Consider the following 17,914-nt stretch of genomic DNA (forward strand, 5'->3'; position numbering starts at 1 on the left):
GAAAAATGTTCATATAGTTTCAAACAAATGGAACCAAATGGACCCGCAAGGAACAAAATAACACCATTATGGAGAAAAGGAGCGTAACGTTGAGAACCACTGGTCTCTGGGCGACGTCTTTCGCGATAGCGTTGCTGACACTGTTTTCCGTCTCTCTTGCAGACCTCGGATCTGTCCGCGGTGTTCAAGGACTCGTCTCCGTCCACCCCCCTCATCTTCGTGCTGTCCTCGGGCACCGACCCCGCCGCCGACCTCTACAAGTTCGCCGACGCCATGGAGTTCTCTGACAGGCTGAGCGCCATCTCTCTGGGACAGGGGCAGGTCAGAGCAAACTTCATGTGCAACTCTGCGGTGTCTCTCTCCATTTGCGCTACTTTTTCTTTGATGAAATGAAATTGTAGATAACAGAACATGGCAACTATGCTGCCGGGAAACTCAAGGCTACTACTGACTCTCCTAAATGGGAGGAAAGGCCTGTGAAAACCAGTGTGCGGTGTCTCTTAAAGGAAGAGCAGATTTTTAGCCAAGTTGTAACTTGTTAATCTAGAGTCTTACTTGTAGTGGCATCATCTATTTATTTTTTAAATCCTCCTCAGGAATGCTCCCCCCTTATATTTGTTTTATGTTATTTTTTGTGTTTTCTGTCTTCTGATTCCTGTATTTTGATGTTGCTAAATGAATGAATGTCTATTACGATACGATACGATAGACTTTATTGATCCCTCATGGGGAAATTCATAGTTCTCACAGGAGCTCAAACAGTAAGGGAAACACGATAACAACATACATACACAAAAACAGTATCACCACACGCTAAGCACATCACTAAAACGGCTAAAAAGCCATCGCTTCCCTAGATAAAAACACTTCTGTTATTCCTGTTGATTATCGCAGTGTTCTGTATCTCGGCTGCATTGAAAATGAGCGCCTGCAGCCCTTAATTGTACTCTGAGCTGAAATAAAGGTGACCATGATGATTGTGCGTGCGTGCATGCTCGTGTGTGTGTGTGTGTGTGTGTGTGTGTGTGTGTGTGTGTGTGTGTGTGTGTGTGTGTGTGTGTGTGTGTGTGTGTGTGTGTGTGTGTGTGTGTGTGTGTGTGTGTGTGGTGTGTGTGTGGTGTGTGCATGCGTGCCTAACTTAGGGCCCCTGGGCAGAGGCCATGATGCACAGTGCCATGGAAGAAGGGAAGTGGGTGTTCTTCCAGAACTGTCACCTGGCTCCCAGCTGGATGCCCTCCCTGGAGAGACTCATCGAGAACATCGACCCAGACAAGGTCAGAAGACGTAGGGATGGGACGATATGAAAATATCGTATCACGATTATTGTGACCAAAGAAATTGAGATTTACGATGTTATCGATTATCTTCCCATCCATAATCAGAAGACATGTACACACACGCACGCATGCGCGCACACACAAACAGTACTCCTGTACGGTACCGTTAGAGGTGGAAGTTTGCGTCACCGTCGTCTCCTGTGTGTTCTCCCGGCCTTGGTCATCAGGTGCACAGAGACTTCCGCCTGTGGCTGACCAGTCTGCCTAGCAACAGGTTCCCGGCGTCCATCCTGCAGAACGGCTCCAAGATGACCGTGGAGCCTCCCAGAGGCATCAAGGCCAACCTGCTGAAGACCTACCTGAGCCTCAGTGACGACTTCATCACATCCTGCACCAAGGTGGGCCTCTTCCCTCCATTCTGTCTGTCTGTCTGGCAAAATGTACATTTGTAGGTCTGCTATCCTCACAATTTCTGAGTAGTGAACCCCACCCGATCAGCTAACACAGGGATGCTGACAGAACCCTCGCTAAAAACCCCGGGACCAAAATCCACTCATCCTAGACAATTCGCCCTCTTGGCCCCCAAACTGTGGAATATACTCCCTGTCGAGTCTCACTCGACAGGGAGACTCACTACCTAGCTTCCACTGTGACTCACCTCTTCAGACTCCAGACTCCACCTAAGCCCATAGCACTTACCGTAGCACTCGCCTACCCTCAATGACCATACATGAAAACTAGATATAATTTTTTAGGTTGTATTTGGTATTAGGTTATAATTGCTGACAAGCTACAAACACGACAGTCTCCCTTTCCTCTCTCTCTCTCTCCTCTCTCTCTCTCTCTTCTCTTCTGATATATATTGATATTTCTATGTATTTGATGTATTGATGTTGATGTATTGATGTACTTATTGTATTGATGTATTACCTTGCTTATTGTAAATCGCTCTGGATTAAGTTTAATAAATGCCTAAATTGTAAATTGAATGTTTTTGAGCGGTGGTCACAACGCTCCTATACGTGGCCGTGTGTGTGGGTCTGTCTGTCTGTCTGTCTCCGTGTCTGTCTGTCTGTCTGTCTGTAGCCTGCAGTAACCTTTTCTGACCACACATGTTAACACACACACACACACACACACACACACACACACACACACACACACACACACACACACACACACACACACACACACACACACACACACACACAAACACACACACACACACACACACACACACACACACACACACACACACACACACACCACCGCTCAGTTCACACGAGTGTGATTTTTTAAATGTCTCACCTACAGTATAATGACAGGCCCAGAAGAGAAACCCTGAGTTTAAATCACCTAGTGTGTGATTCCTATAATCACTGGGTCAATCATAAAATAAATATCTCCTCTCCTCTGGTCCAGGCACAAAGGTTCAGGTCCCTGCTCCTCTCTCTGTGTCTGTTCCACGGGAACGCTATTGAACGGAGGAAGTTTGGCCCCCTGGGCTTCAACATCCCGTACGAGTTCACCGACGGAGACCTCCGCATCTGCATCAGCCAGCTGAAAATGTTCCTGGACGAGTACCAGGACGTCCCGTACAAGGTGGGGAGAAAGAGAATGACTGCCTGCCCTGTGTCTCTGTGTGGTTCCTGGAAGACCCTGGGTCGTGGGCCCAACCCCTTTTAAGACCGGGAGCGCATTATTACGCATTATACTAGTGCTGCGCTGCGAGCTTGTAGATCTGCTATTTTTAAGACTTTGAATATTTTGATCCGATTCGATAAATGTCTCCTAAATCCCAACGGGTTTCTGAAAAACCTATGTTTCTATGTCAGTGGTGCTCAAAATGATATGTATTTGGCCACGGACCCCCATCTCAAAAATATTTAGTTCTGAAAGATTATCAAATCAAATCCAAATCAAATCAGAAGGGGAGTGCCAATATAATATTGGGATCCGGACCCGGATCAAACATTGAGGAACTGGAAACGGTTCTGTCACGCTTGGAACCGGACTGCCCCGGGATTCGAACCCGGGTCTTCCGTGTGGAAAGCCAACATCTTCACCACTAGCTAAAGGGGCGTTTCCCCTTGACTGGGGAGATATTATAGCTATATCTATAATCACACTCTCCACCAAACTCTGTTCTTCCTTCATACACTTCTCATCTCACACTGACTGTGTGTGTGTGTGTGTGTGTGTGTGTGTGTGTGTGTGTGTGTGTGTGTGTGTGTGTGTGTGTGTGTGTGTGTGTGTGTGTGTGTGTGTGTGTGTGTGTGTGTGTGTACGCGTGCGGTCAGGTGTTAAAATATACCGCAGGAGAGATTAACTACGGTGGCCGTGTCACTGACGACTGGGACAGACGCTGTCTCCTCAACATTCTGGAGGACTTCTACTGTCCCTCCGTGCTCGACGTCCAACACACCTACTCCCCATCTGGAGTCTACCGGCAGATAGACCCTGACCTGGATGTCAAGGTAAGGAGTAGCCATGCAGAGTAGGCTGACTTATATGCAATTATGTAGTGTGCAAATGTGCATAATTTTTCTAAATGTCATCACAAACTGGAGGTGCTTGGTAATGTTACATGTATAAACATAAAATATTGTTAGCAAGTATTTGAGGATGAATCCAGATGCTCATAGTCAAGGGATATTAATACAATCTGGGAATAAATTCCATACCAAGAAATGTATTCACCAATGTGTTTGTAAAGGTGTCTTTTAATACATCTAACAAAGTTTGAAATTCAATATCACTAGGGGAATTTTTGACAGTCAATGAAAGTTTGCTATCAAAAGGGATAGTGGGATATTGAATTTTCATGGTGTTTTTTTTATATAATGGAGACTTAAACAAAAAGAATATATCGCGGTTCCTTTATGGGGTTCTAAATTGACCCATACAAGCCTGTAACGCTGACAGCATACAAATGGAACCAAATGGCCCGTTAAGGTCCATCTGGTTCCGTTTGTATGCTGTCAGAGTTAGGAGGAGACCTTGAAATGTTAAAAGTTTGAGAAACACTGTTTTAGACTATTCAGGGTGACCTGAGTGTGACATCCATGGGCGTCACACCAAATCCTGAGTACAAGGATTCACTGCGGGCCCCCCATGCATGTTAACTATTGAAAAATAGCAGATATACAAGCTCACAGCGCGGCACCGAGTGCCGCGCTGCGAGCTTGTAGATCTGCTATTTTTGAAAAATCGGGAAAATGTGTGCCAAGAAACCTGTTTCCATGTCAGTGATGCTCAAACTTTTTCATGTGAAGGACCCCCCCCCCCCACATTTCAAAATATTTAGTTCGAGGGACCCCCCAGAAGCAAAATTTTAGTTACAAATGTTCACTTAAAAAATACATATATTCAAAGATTTGCGCACATTTTCACGACTTTTCAAAAATAGCAGATCTACAAGCTCGCAGCGCGGCAATCGGTGCCGCGCTGTGAGCTTGTATATCTGCTATTTTTCAATATCTAAAGTTACTAGGGCCCCTCCACCTTGGGCCCTGGTAACTCAGTCCCACTTTCCTACCCCTTGTTACGCCCCTGTCATGACCTGCTGCTGCCATGGTAACCGTCCTGTCCTGTCCTCCTGTAGGGCTACCTGGCGTACATCCGTGGCCTGCCCATCAACGACTCGCCCGAGATCTTCGGTCTCCACGACAACGCTGACATCAGCTTCGCCCAGAAGGAGACGTTCGCCCTGCTGGCGTCTCTGGTTCAACTGCAGCCCCGGACCTCCTCCAGCGGGGGCACCGCTAGGGAGGAGGTGTGTGTTAACCGTTATTATCGTTTATCGTGATAAAAAACACTCACGATAATTGAGTACCTGAGACGAATAACAGTATTTATAAGTCATATTTGAATTTCTTTGAATATATATTTTTTTGAATTTACCAGACTGTAAACCACAAACTAGTCATTTTTAATCTGTTAAATTGTTAATGCAACCCCCCCCCCTCATTATTTGAAAACCTTACTTACTAGTTACTTAGTAGATTTTGATTATTATTACAAAACATACATTAACCACACTTCAGCCCTATTATTTAAACTTAGCCAAAGGACAATACATATTCATTGAGGGATCCTTGACAAGAAAATGTTTGAGACCGAGTCACCGACTGGTTTAAACATTAGAAAACAAGCCAAAACTAGCAACCACAGTACACTTAGGAACATGCAACCAAAATAAATGCAACCCACAACTACAGAAAAACAAGCCTAAAGTCACTTATATTAAGCAGACATGGCTGGCTGGGCAGAGATTAATTCTGATCTGATTGTGTGAATTGGTGGGATCCATTGTTGTGTATTCAGGTCCATCCATTGGTGCATTGCTCTCTCTCTGTCCCGTAGTTGGTGGAGGGGATAGTGGAAGGTATCGTTGAGCAGATCCCTGAGCCCTTCAATGTCCAGGAGGTGATGCTTAAATACCCTGTCCTCTATGAAGAGTCCATGAACACAGTACTGATCCAGGAGGTCATCAGGTAACACCTAATCTCTCTCATGATTATAATTCTTTTGCTCATGGGTTCCCAGATTGGGTAACACCAGACTTGTACTTATTACTATGTATTAATATGCTGAGGATAGATTTACCAACTTTCGCCCTGGCTTCCCAGTTTTGGGAAAGTCATTCATTACCTGGGCCAGCAGAGCGCTCAAGTACTGCGGTCGGTTGCGTATGTTTGTCGGTGTCCTTCTTTGTTTAAGCCCGTAGCCCAATCAGGGACCAGCATTTCTGGCCAAGGTTATAATAGTTTTGGATTTTTCCCTTAGTTTTTATTTTTATTAGTTTTGAGGTTTTGTTTTCAATTACAGTTTAGTTTTAATTCGTTTTTAAAGTGAGGTTGCTAGTTTCGTTTCGTTTTTATTTTTTGAAAATGCTTAGTTTTAGTTTAGTTTTTATTAGTTTTAGTGTTAGTTTTAGTCTTTTACGTAATATGGGGTATTTGTCAGGGGTGAGATTGAAAAAGCTCCGGAAAAAGTATTGTCTAATAAAGAAAATCAATAAAACATCATATTTTTGAGAGTGGCAGGAATGTTGAGACATACAACTTCTCTCTTTGACCTCACCAACTGGTGTTTTTTTATTTTTTATTTCCACAAAAGACAAAAGACTAAAACTAAGGAGATTTTCTCTATGATTTTAGTTTATTTTAGTTAGTTTTGTAAACACACAATACCGTTTCAGTTAGTTTTCGTTTTTTTAAAAAGCTTAGTTTTTATTTTTATTTCAGTTAACTAAAATGTTTTTCCATTCTAGTTTTCGTTTTTTAGTTAGTTTTCGTTAACTATAATAACCTTGTTTCTGGCAACGTCATCATTAACATCAAATGAGGGACCAGCATTCCTGGTGATGCCAGTGGTGATGTCACTGGCATCGCCAGTGGTGATGTGAGTGCACCTCATGGCGCGCTCTGCTGGCTACTTGTGCACACGGCTTAAGTTGGCACCTCGACAGAGTTCAATTCTAGTTAATATATGCTGAGGATGGATTTACCATTTTCCCCCTGGCTTCCCAATTTTGGGCAAGTCATTGTAGACTAAAATGTTCCCAAATAACAAATACATAAATAGAATTTCCAAAGTTGACAATTTACAAGCTCCCTCCCTCCCTGTCTGTCTGTGTGTCTTCAGGTACAACAGGTTGCTGGGTGTCATCTCTCAGAGTCTCAGTGACATCATCAAGGCTCTGAGGGGTTTGGTGGTGATGTCATCAGACCTGGAGCTGATGACCAGCAGTCTGTTCATCAACGCTGTGCCTGATGTGTGGAAGAGCAAGGCAAGACACATGCGCACGCACGCATGCACACACGCACGCACGCACACACACACACACACACACACACTGTTCAGTCTGTTCATCAACGCTGTGCCTGACATGTGGAAGAGCAAGGCAAGACACATGCGCGCACACAGATGCACGCACGCGCACGCACGCACGCACGCACCCACGCACGCACACACACACACACACACACACACACACACACACACACACACACACACACACACAAACACACACACACACACACACCCCAGTGTCCCTTTTCTGGGGTGATCATTCTGTGGAAATAGCCTACAGTTGTAGTTAGGTCTGTCACGATTACAAACTTTAACTTTTTGCTTTGGAACATTGGAACATAATATGAATAACATTTCAAATTTCTGTCTTGCTCTTTAGGTGTCATAATAGAAATGTGCACCGGACAGATGACATATGACAAATGACTTACATTAGTGATATATTTAATAATTTTATACGTTCAGCTGAAATAGCTGATCTACAAGCTTACAATGTGTCACAAAGTAACGTGTGTGTGTGTGTGTGTGTGTGTGTGTGTGTGTGTGTGTGTGTGTGTGTGTGTGTGTGTGTGTGTGTGTTGCTGTCATGCAGGCCTATCCCTCTCTAAAGCCGCTGTCCTCTTGGGTGTGTGACCTGCTCCAGAGGATCAGGTTCCTGCAGACGTGGATCTGTGGAGGCGTCCCCGCCGCTTTCTGGATCAGCGGCTTCTTCTTCCCGCAGGCCTTCCTCACCGGAACCCTGCAGAACTACGCCCGCCGCGCCGCCGTAGCCATCGACACCATCGGCTTCCACTTCCAGGTCAGCCTGGGAGCGTAGTTCTGCAGGCCTGCCTGGGAGCCCCGCGGTGCTGCTCAACAGCCGCTATACGCTCTTAAGAATTTACCTGCTGAAACTCAACCTCTCAAAGGGCCCTACAGGGCCCTACTCAGCGAGTAAATGCTGCGCGGTATTTCACAAAGATGAAAGCAATCCATCTCTTGCCGCCCACGTACACATGCACGAACGAGCCCGCGCGCAGGGATTTCACAGGAGTGCGCGCCCGCCTCACTGGCCCTATACAACGCCTCCGCTGGCCTAGTGGTCAAGGCGCATACCACATACTAGGCTATGATGCCTGCTGGCGTCGCTGGTTCGATTCCCGGTCCGGAAGATCTTTGCCGCGTGTCATTCCCCAATATCTCTCTCCCCATTTCCTCGGTCCTGTCAAATAAAGGCATAAAAAGCCCAGGAACAAATCTTTAAGAAAATGAATTACTAGGATGCGGTGACCGCGTACCGTCTGGAACCCCCTTAAGACCTTTTTAAATACTTCATCGTACGATGGTATCACACAAAGATCTGATGAGCTGATGTACGAGAAAAAAAGTGGCAACCCAAATTGGTCACACATAAGCTTATAGATCTATTATCACAATTACTTTTTTAACTTTCTTTATTATTGAAAACATTTCAAATACATTTAAAACTGTGATACATTGTTTTTTGTTTTGGTTTACATTTTTGACATGCCCCAAATATGGACGACATATTCAAAGTAGTTTGTTCTTACTCCTGATTTCCTCTCCCATCAGGTGATGGCGAAGACGCCATGTGAGATAACAGAGCGACCGAACGTGGGCTGCTACATCCACGGCCTGTTCCTGGAAGGGGCTCGCTGGGACGCGGCGGCGGGCCGGCTCGCTGAGTCCCGGCCCAAAGAGCTCCATACAGAGATGTCTGTCATCTGGATGATTCCAAAGCCCCTCCGCAAGCCTCCCACTCCCGGGGTCTACGTCTGCCCCATCTACAAAACCCTCACACGCGCTGGTCAGTACTCACAGTGTCTCAACACAACTGGCTTAGTTTAGATCAGCGGTTCTCAACCTTTTCAGGCCGTGACACCCCAAATAATCATATTTTAACAGGGGACCCTCCCCCACATGAGGCATTACATTTTGTATAATACGATTCTATTGTGAAAATAGCAGATCTACATGCTCACAACGAGTGAGCATGTAGATCTGCTATTTTCACAATTTCTGCCTCTAATATTTGACAACTTGGCCAATGTTTAATTTGTCATTTTAGAGGTATTAAAAGGTCCTTAAATTGTCACTTTAGAAATGTGCAGATACCCTCTATAGGCTACACTTAAACTTTATGTTGGTTTGTTTACTGTGGGGTGAGAAAACAATGTTGCACATTAAAGTTAATCAACTGGGGACCGCCCCAAAATCATTTGGGGACCCTCAGGTTGAGAACCACTCGTTTATATTATAATCTAAAAACAAAAAAGTCTGGAAGATACCCTTACCTGACAAAGAACAAAGCACAACCATGTTTTTAAAACATTAATGTTGTCTCCCTGCCCGGGCAGACCTCACCTCTTCAAAAAACTGGATTGCAGTTACAGTTAGTGTTCTGTAGACCAGTACTGTTGTCATGAAAGGGACATCAATCATCACTGCTGTTCCTTCCGCCTGTCTTCAACAGGGACGTTGTCCACCACTGGTCATTCCACCAACTATGTGATGGCTGTGGAACTGCCCACTGATCACCCTCAGAGTCACTGGATCAAACGGGGAGTGGCCCTCTTCTGTGCACTGGACAACTGATCACACACACACACACTAGCAGTGGTATTATGCTTCCGCTGACGGAGAAAACGCTGAGGTTCAATGCATTTCCCATGATGTGGAGTAGCAACAAAAAGCCAACAAAAAGCAAAGGTGAGATAAGTTCAAATGTTTGTTTCTGCTGCCGCTGTGCTGTGAGACAACGCAGCCAAGAAGCACTGCGTGGTCTGGGCTGGCATAGGCTCGGTCGGACTATGCATAGACCTGAATAGAAGGTGACGTGTGTGTTTCAGATCTTTTGTACAAGCACATTTAGTGGACAAAACGCAGCCGTAGGAATCGTTACCGCTGCTGGTGTGATTTTTATCCCATTAAGTGAACACAGTCATGCAAATGATTTTCAACTGGTAAATTATATACTGTATATATACTTATAAATGAAAAACATGTCTGCGATAATATTGTATTAACACTGCTTATGTTTAATAGTAGAATACAAAATATGACATTTGTATTGGCATAAAAAAATAAAAATAAAAAACGTAAAAAAACAATACAACTGGTGTAGTTAAGTTCAATTAGTGTTTAGGTGGAGTTATGATTTAAGATTAAAAATAAAAGAAAGAAATCAATTTGCATCTAATCACAAAATATGTAGCTAAGCGTGTAACCCTAACCCTAACCATAAGGAAGAAACAGTGGTTTCATCCGGAAGGGGCTTATTATTTTCAGTAATCACCAACTCGAACTCTGGTAAATTTTTAAATTAACATTGTGGATTATAATGTTTACGTTATCTCTATATGTATGTGAGACACCTTCTAGGTCCGATTCTTACATGCATGCAGTTATATTTGTAGTGAGTATACTTTGTATCAGTGATTGCATATGTTGATACTTAAAGAGTAGAGTAGTTCACCACTTTTCAACCTGTCTTCATATAATAGGTCCTCACTAATGTTTATAATAAAATAGCACAATTTTTTTCTATTCAGTCTCGGTCTCATAGGAGAGCTGTCAAATCCTTCCTAACGGTGACATCATCGTTTGACAAAAAAAAATAAAAAATGATTTTTATTATCACGAGAACAATGGCTTCCACTTTAACATTGCAACTTTTTCAGGAATAGAAAGCCTGCAGTTTCTATTAGCTTGCATTTCCCATTGATGATGTCACCGGTAGGAAGGATTTGACCCACCCACAGCTCTCCTATGAGACCCAAACTGAGTAGAAAATAATTGTGATATTTTATCATGAACATTTTAGTGAGGACCTGTTGAAAAGTGGTGGAGTGCCCCTTTAACAAAACTATTGTGCAAAAGATGATCACAATTGTGAAAAAGGTTAGTGTTGTGTAATGCGATTGTGACTTTCCTCAGCCTCAGTCTGGCATAATGGGAGGATGATTTAACCTATTTCAACCTGGTGTCTCTGTTTTTGGTGGGGAAAATAAATAAGTAACTAAATAAACAAATAGATACATTTACACATTTTTGATCTGGCATTTTCACTGTATAGCACCATTGTATGATTGTGGTTAAGCAGTCACACCAGGCCTTTCAAAGTTATCAGACACTGAACTTGATGTGGTGATAATCAATACGCATCACACACATCACTATCATAGGGTCTCCATGACAGGTTATTTTAATCTGCCTGTTTTTTCTTGTTTTTTTTTTCTTGTTTTTTCTCAATTTTTCCTCACAAAAACAAAAGTGGTGACTACTGCTACTGATTGAACCAAAAGTAAAGCAGCATAATGTCTGTAAACCACCAGAAATAAAAGGACTTTGCCTGTCATCCCTCCTCTACTAGCTAAAATATTGAAGTATTCATTACTTTAATTGTATGGATACTCTCCATGCGTATATGTGGTGAAACATGGTAACTTTAAGTCTGTAAACTACTGAATAAAATTGTCCTAAAAGAAACATCCACTCATGATTTATCTTTGGTTAATGTGAGAACAGTAGGCTATTATGATCTACTGTAGTTCAAGCCTGTAGATGGTGCTAAAGACCAAATCAAACCCTGTTGTAGGTGATTTTCTGCTGAAGTAATTAATGGCCCATGACAAAATTGGAGATGTTATGCATATGCAAAGCTTTATTATGAGTTTGGATATTTCCAGACAGTTATAAGAGCCCAAATCATATCTCTACTGATTATGTGTACATACATATGAGTGCTATTGAACCTAAAGCTTTAGTAGAACATACTATAACCTTTAACAGAAAATGTCGATGACTAATACAATATATCTAAACTGTCCCTCAGCTCATTTATGAAAACTCTTTTGAGTCCTTCAAGTCACTTTGAGTCTTTGAGTCCAGATTCTTGCACTGGTAGACTGAAACTTGTCTTTCTCTCAGGGTTTGTGGACTTGGCAGTGGTGCCGACATCTAATCTTTTAAACATTTCCTCCAGGGTGATCCTTGAGTTCCAGCCTTGTTCTTCGGCAAACTTGTAAACACGTCCAAACAGACCAGGAAACATCTTCATCAGGTCAAGATGAGCTACCTTCGCCTTACTGTAAACAGAGAGAGCAGTGGTCACTCAAGTCACATATTCTGATGGTGACCTGTGATCACACACACAGCTATAGTAATACCACCGCCATAGCACTGACTGAAATACGATGAAACATGATTCAATAGAAGAGAGCAGGCTACAGTAAGTGTAAATATAATCATTTTTCAGTGGCCTGTACTGTTGTGTTCATTCTAGGAGAACGCCACATACTGTGTGAGGTAAACCTGGATAAGGGATTGCAAATAAACAAAAGCCCTGATGATGGCTAAAGTGGGTATCGTTGAGTTGATTTCCTTGATGATAATGTGTATTTTATTGTACATGCAAATCAATGTAACGTTTGTATCATTGTTCTAAAATCCAAGCGTAAGTAACAGATTTCTTTACAACTAAGTGCTCCAGGAGGAGTTCTCCACAGTTCACACATTTTAGAAATATAGAAGCCAAATATATTTGTATTTACACACTTACTAGTGCTCACGTGCATTGCGTATGAAGCGCAGCAGTCCAAACGTGTTCTCAGGGTAGGGCTTCTTGCCATCCATCTTCTGGACCAACTCAGGTGGGAACTGGAAAAACATACAACTTAAAAGATGAAATGGACTTGGGGACATGTTACATTGACAAAGCAAGTTAATTTGTATAGCACATTTCATAAACAAAGGCAACTCGCAGTGCTTTAAAGGCAAGTGCATTTAAATAAAGAATAGAAGAAATACAAAAGAGAAATAAAAATGAAAATGTAAAATTGCAATAGTGGTTTTATATTTTCTCACACTATTTGAAATAAACTCACCTTGAGTTTCCATGAGTTGAACTGTCCCTCCTCAGCATACTGGTCTAACGCCCAGATGAGGTCCTTGTCAGCATTTCCATAGTTCTGAACTTCCTTTTCATTTGCAATGTTTCTCAGGTACTCTACTCTCCTGGAAAGAAAGTACTGAAAACATTAGACTAATCTGAACAGATTTGTAGAATATACGTAACTTAATGTAGGATGAAACTGATTAAGATGAAATGTTATAACGTTTCTTTGAAAAAGAAAATCTGTGAATGAATGAACAATAATGTGGAATGGATTTTTTTTAACTGTTTCTATCGTACCTCTCGTTTACCCAAAAGAAGGGATGAGCCAAGCATGCCTCGACTTCAGGTCTTTTCTTTGGGTCTTCATTGATCATCTGTTCAATGAGATCCTTAGCCACCACATCCTGAACCTGATCCAGATTGTAGGCTCCATCCAAAATGTTGCCTTCACATCTAACACCTTTGCCAAATGGATGGTGTCCTCCAGATAGGATGTAATATACTAACATTCCAGCCACCTTAACAATGAGAATCATTTGTAAGTACGTTTTCATCGTTCATTTCATTCCCATTCATTAACTTCTCACACAGAAAATAACAACCTGGATATCAGTGCTCCTTTTACACGCAACAGGCCTATCATCTTCATCATCATCCAAAGTCTCCTTTGCCTTCCAGCATTTCGTTCCTGCACTGCTTGTACGATGGGTTGTTTTTCCTCTGGGTAATCGACGGCTTATTCCAAAATCAGCCAATCTAGCTCGCTTTTGAATGTCTGCAGGGCAAATTGGAGATTTAGATTGAGAGACACAAACGCTGCACACGCACACACACACGCACGCACGCACGCACGCACGCACGCACGCACGCACGCACGCACGCACGCACACACACACACACACACACACACACACACACACACACACAGGGCAAATTGGAGATTTAGATTGAGAGACACAAACGCTGCACACACACACACACACACACACACACACACACACACACACACACACACACACACACACACACACACACAAATTATTATCTATTTGTTTGTTTGTTTATTTTTCTTTTGTAGCTTACCAATCAGCACATTCTGGGGCTTGATATCCCGGTGGAGAATATGAGGATTCTGACAATGAAGAACCTTTAGGCTTTTGAGAAACTGATTTGCAAGTTTCCTCCTCAATTCCAAAAGGCTGTCTTCAGGAAAGTCAAATTTGATGTATTCTTCCAGTGTGTATTCACATAACTCAAGTGCAAGGTAACCAAAGTCTTCATCATCTGCAACGTCAACATATCGTACAATTGAAGGATCATAAAGCTTTGGAAGACGTAGAAAGTCTTCCTCATTCTTCAGCACTTTGTAGTTTTTTTTGGTCATTCTCTTAATTGCGACCTCAGTGCCATCATTTCTTAAACCCAAGAAGACCTCAGTTCCATCACTTCCTTGTGCAATGCGGAATTCATCATCTTTCATAAACATAAGACTCCCGACTTTGATAACTTTATCAATCTTTGCAAGCTTCTCTAACTGCGGCCTCCATCTGACACTTCCTTTGTGCCATTTCCGTGCTTTTGGTGATGCCCTACTGACAAGAATGGGCTGGACAGGCTGCAAACTTTCAGTCAGACCAGATTCCTCAACAGGAACAGTTGTTGGCTTATCAGCATCAACATCAACTTCATCTTTCAGTTCCTCTTGCTTCACATGCTTCCGTCTCCTCCTTTTCTTATTCTTTTTGGATCCTAGGGGCTCTGTATTGGTGATCGTGGAAATTTCACATTCAGAGGATGGCTTGTTTAGGAAGCTTTTCAATTCTAGAAGCCTTTCTTTCAGGTTGTCATCTGTCCCCATGTCTGCTGATGTAATGACATCCTTAGGCACATCATCTATTCCCATTGATGTAAAGATGTTGGTGGCATGCTCAAATGGAAGCAGGTTTGCCAGTATGCCGTATGTATACTCCCTCATATTATACTGATCTATCTTCACAAAAGGAACAAGTGCTTTGAATAATTTGTTGATCAGGTTCTGATTCCAGTTTACTTTAGTTTTCTTTGTAATCTCATAGAGCGTCTTCAAAACTACATGCTGTATTTCAGGAGTGCTTGCGTGAAGGACTTTCAGTAGTTTGGGGATAATAGACACTGATACCTCACTGGGTATCTCTCTCAATGTGCAGAAAACAGCATTTAGACTTTTGACAACCCAGGCCTGCATATGTGCAATGGGAATTTTTGGAAGCCGCTTGTCTGCATTTTCAATGTAGGAGGTGAGCTTTCCGTTGTCCTTCAACCACTGAAGAGTTCTCTGACGATACTCTTTTGCTGTTGGCCCGGTAACATTAAAGAGTGCGTCAATCATGTTCGTATGGGTCTGTGGATGCTCATCCAGCATATAACGATCAAAAATGCTGAAAACCTCTGTTGGTGTTTTCTGTAGTATAGCAAATGTCAAATCTATAGAAAGTTTTATTTTTAAATAAATGTCATCAATCAATGCAAGCTTATCCAGAATTTCAGACACTTTCCTGTTTATTTTATTTGCATGGTCTTGACCTTCATTAGGGGGGAATACAGTTACAATCCCTCCAGCTTTGATGAGGACTTTCATGATATCATCCCTGTCATTGAAGGCAGCATTGTGTAGTGGTGTCGTCATTGAGGATATGGGATATGGTGTGCTACCATTTGGATTTGCTCCTGCTTCAAGCAGGCTCTGCACAAAATGAAGTGGTGTTTTCTGAATTGTAGCATAATCCAGAGGCGTCCAGGTACGTGTGGATAACTGATCTGGGTTTACACCTTCTTCACTCAGAAGAAATGCACAAATATCATCCCTGTGAAATGCCACAGCAGCAGTCAAAGGACATATATGATCTTCCAACTCCTTGCATGGGTAAAGAGCATTAATGTCTTTGTCTCTGATTACTCTCTTGAGCTTCTTGAGGTTGCCCCTAATAATGAACTGTATTATAGGGTGTGTTTCTCTTATTGGGGCAGCAGGTGGAACTAATTGGAAGGTAATATTCCCACCTTGCGCAAATAGATCCATTTCTTTTCTTCAGAATAACGGTTGGGTTAGAGAAAAACGGTTTAATACATCTATTACTTATTAAACTGAGGCTAAGTTTAGATGAACTGTATATTTCTACACATGTTTAAGAAGGTGGATATCCTCCATGTGAAATACCACAGCAGTCAAAGGACAAATATGATCATTCAACTCCTTGCATGGGTAAAGAGCATTAATGTCTTTGTCTCTGATTTCTCTCTTGAGCTTCTTGAGGTTGCCCCTAATAATGAACTGTATTATAGGGTGTGTTTCTCTTGGGGCCGCTGCAGTCACTGTTGAAACTACTTGGAACGTAATATCCCCACTCTGCATTTTTTTTGCTTCAGAATAACTGTTGGGTAAAAGATAGACAAACTGTTTAATACATACATATGCATCTGACCAATAGGTCTATTACTTATTGAACTGAGGCTAAGTTTAGATGAGCTGTATATTTTCTATACATGTTCAAGACGTGTTGGAACTGTATAGGAGATTGATGTGCACTGCAGAGCAGCTAGAAAATGTCTACTTGAACTTGACCAATGTAAAAGATTTGATATAGACTTGTCATACATCACAGTAGTCTTAAAGTAGGATTGTTTAGCTGAAATATGTAGTGTATAGTCAAGCATTAACCCACTAGTAGAACAAACAGTAAAAGTATGTCTCCATATTGTTATATTTCCATATTATATTGACATTTGAAAAGCTCTTTATTCCATGGTCCTTATTTCAGACTGAAATAACAAAGTCGTTTTTCTACTGTACAATTACACAGAACTTAATAATCAATCTAGAAGATGGCCAGTACGGGTATTTTTCATAATATTGCAGATACACATAAAGTTACATAATGCGTATTTGCTTTTAAAAATGCTATGAAGATAGAATTTGGGGGTGGCAGCTTTAAAAAAGGTGTGTTTAAATATCTCCTATAAACACAGCACTTGTTAATCAATATATAAAAAAGGCCAGTAAGAGTGTATGTTTCATAATATTGCAGTTACATCATTTACTGCCATTGTTTGCTTTTTAAAATGCTACGAAGATAGAATTTGGTGTGTCAGCTTTAATAAATGTGTTTAACATACAGCAAGGAAATATTGGTCTTGTTCCGATGCTGCTCTCACGGAATATTTGAAATACTTCATTGAGAGTCATGACCCATACACACTTTGAATTAAATACATAAAACAATAGGGTCAGATCATAACATAATTAACATTAAGATCAATGAGGTAAATTAGACTTACAGTTTCCAAGTATAATCTTCACATTGACGTCTGTCTTTCAAAACCACATCAACACCTGTGTAAGGCTGACGCAACCTTGAAGTCAGGACATCCCTCTACGTTCTAGAAAAACCTGAAAGTCATTAACCAAAAGGAAACGCATACACATGTAGAATGTTGTCTTCACTTTGTAGTGACTGTGACATGGATTGTCATAGATGCGGGCTTGTAGGAAAGGTGTGGTTCTACTGAAACCAGAAATACCAATAGCATAGCTTGCATACTCATGGTGTTATGCCACTAAAAATTATATGATAAATTATAAATAAATATATATATATATATATATATATATATATATTAGGGGTGCAACGATACACAAAATTCACGGTTCGATTTGGTTCGATATTTTGCTCTCACGGTTCGATATTTTTTCGATACAAAAAATTAACAGAAATGTCCTTGATTTATAAATGTATTTTTATAACTACGTATTTTTTTGTTTTAACTTTGAACAATACTGTACCCAACCTCTAGGGTAGTGGTTCTCTAAGTGGGCTCTGCGGACCCCTAGGGGTCCTTGAGGGGGTTCCAGGGGAATGTGGATGGAGTGGTATTGTATTGTATTGTT

At 41.8% G+C, this 17,914-nt stretch overlaps 1 protein-coding gene across 1 annotated transcript in view; it reads left to right on the plus strand.

Annotated features, from left to right (window-relative positions):
- Positions 1 to 9,689, plus strand: part of dnah1 (dynein, axonemal, heavy chain 1) — a gene marked incomplete at both ends in the record, with an annotated part of 101,230 nt that extends 91,541 nt beyond the window's left edge. The window contains 11 exons of the mRNA XM_080750831.1: positions 163 to 321; positions 1,143 to 1,274; positions 1,505 to 1,675; positions 2,700 to 2,879; positions 3,578 to 3,754; positions 4,882 to 5,052; positions 5,643 to 5,773; positions 6,927 to 7,071; positions 7,687 to 7,893; positions 8,667 to 8,901; positions 9,568 to 9,689. Of these exons, the coding sequence (XP_080606957.1) occupies positions 163 to 321; positions 1,143 to 1,274; positions 1,505 to 1,675; positions 2,700 to 2,879; positions 3,578 to 3,754; positions 4,882 to 5,052; positions 5,643 to 5,773; positions 6,927 to 7,071; positions 7,687 to 7,893; positions 8,667 to 8,901; positions 9,568 to 9,689 (1,830 nt within the window). The remainder of the gene's footprint in view (positions 1 to 162; positions 322 to 1,142; positions 1,275 to 1,504; positions 1,676 to 2,699; positions 2,880 to 3,577; positions 3,755 to 4,881; positions 5,053 to 5,642; positions 5,774 to 6,926; positions 7,072 to 7,686; positions 7,894 to 8,666; positions 8,902 to 9,567) is intronic.
- Positions 9,690 to 17,914: the final 8,225 nt, after the last annotated feature.

The sequence above is a fragment of the Nannobrachium achirus genome, assembly GCF_963921795.1.
Source record: "Nannobrachium achirus genome assembly, chromosome: 20".
Lineage (NCBI taxonomy): Eukaryota > Metazoa > Chordata > Actinopteri > Myctophiformes > Myctophidae > Nannobrachium > Nannobrachium achirus.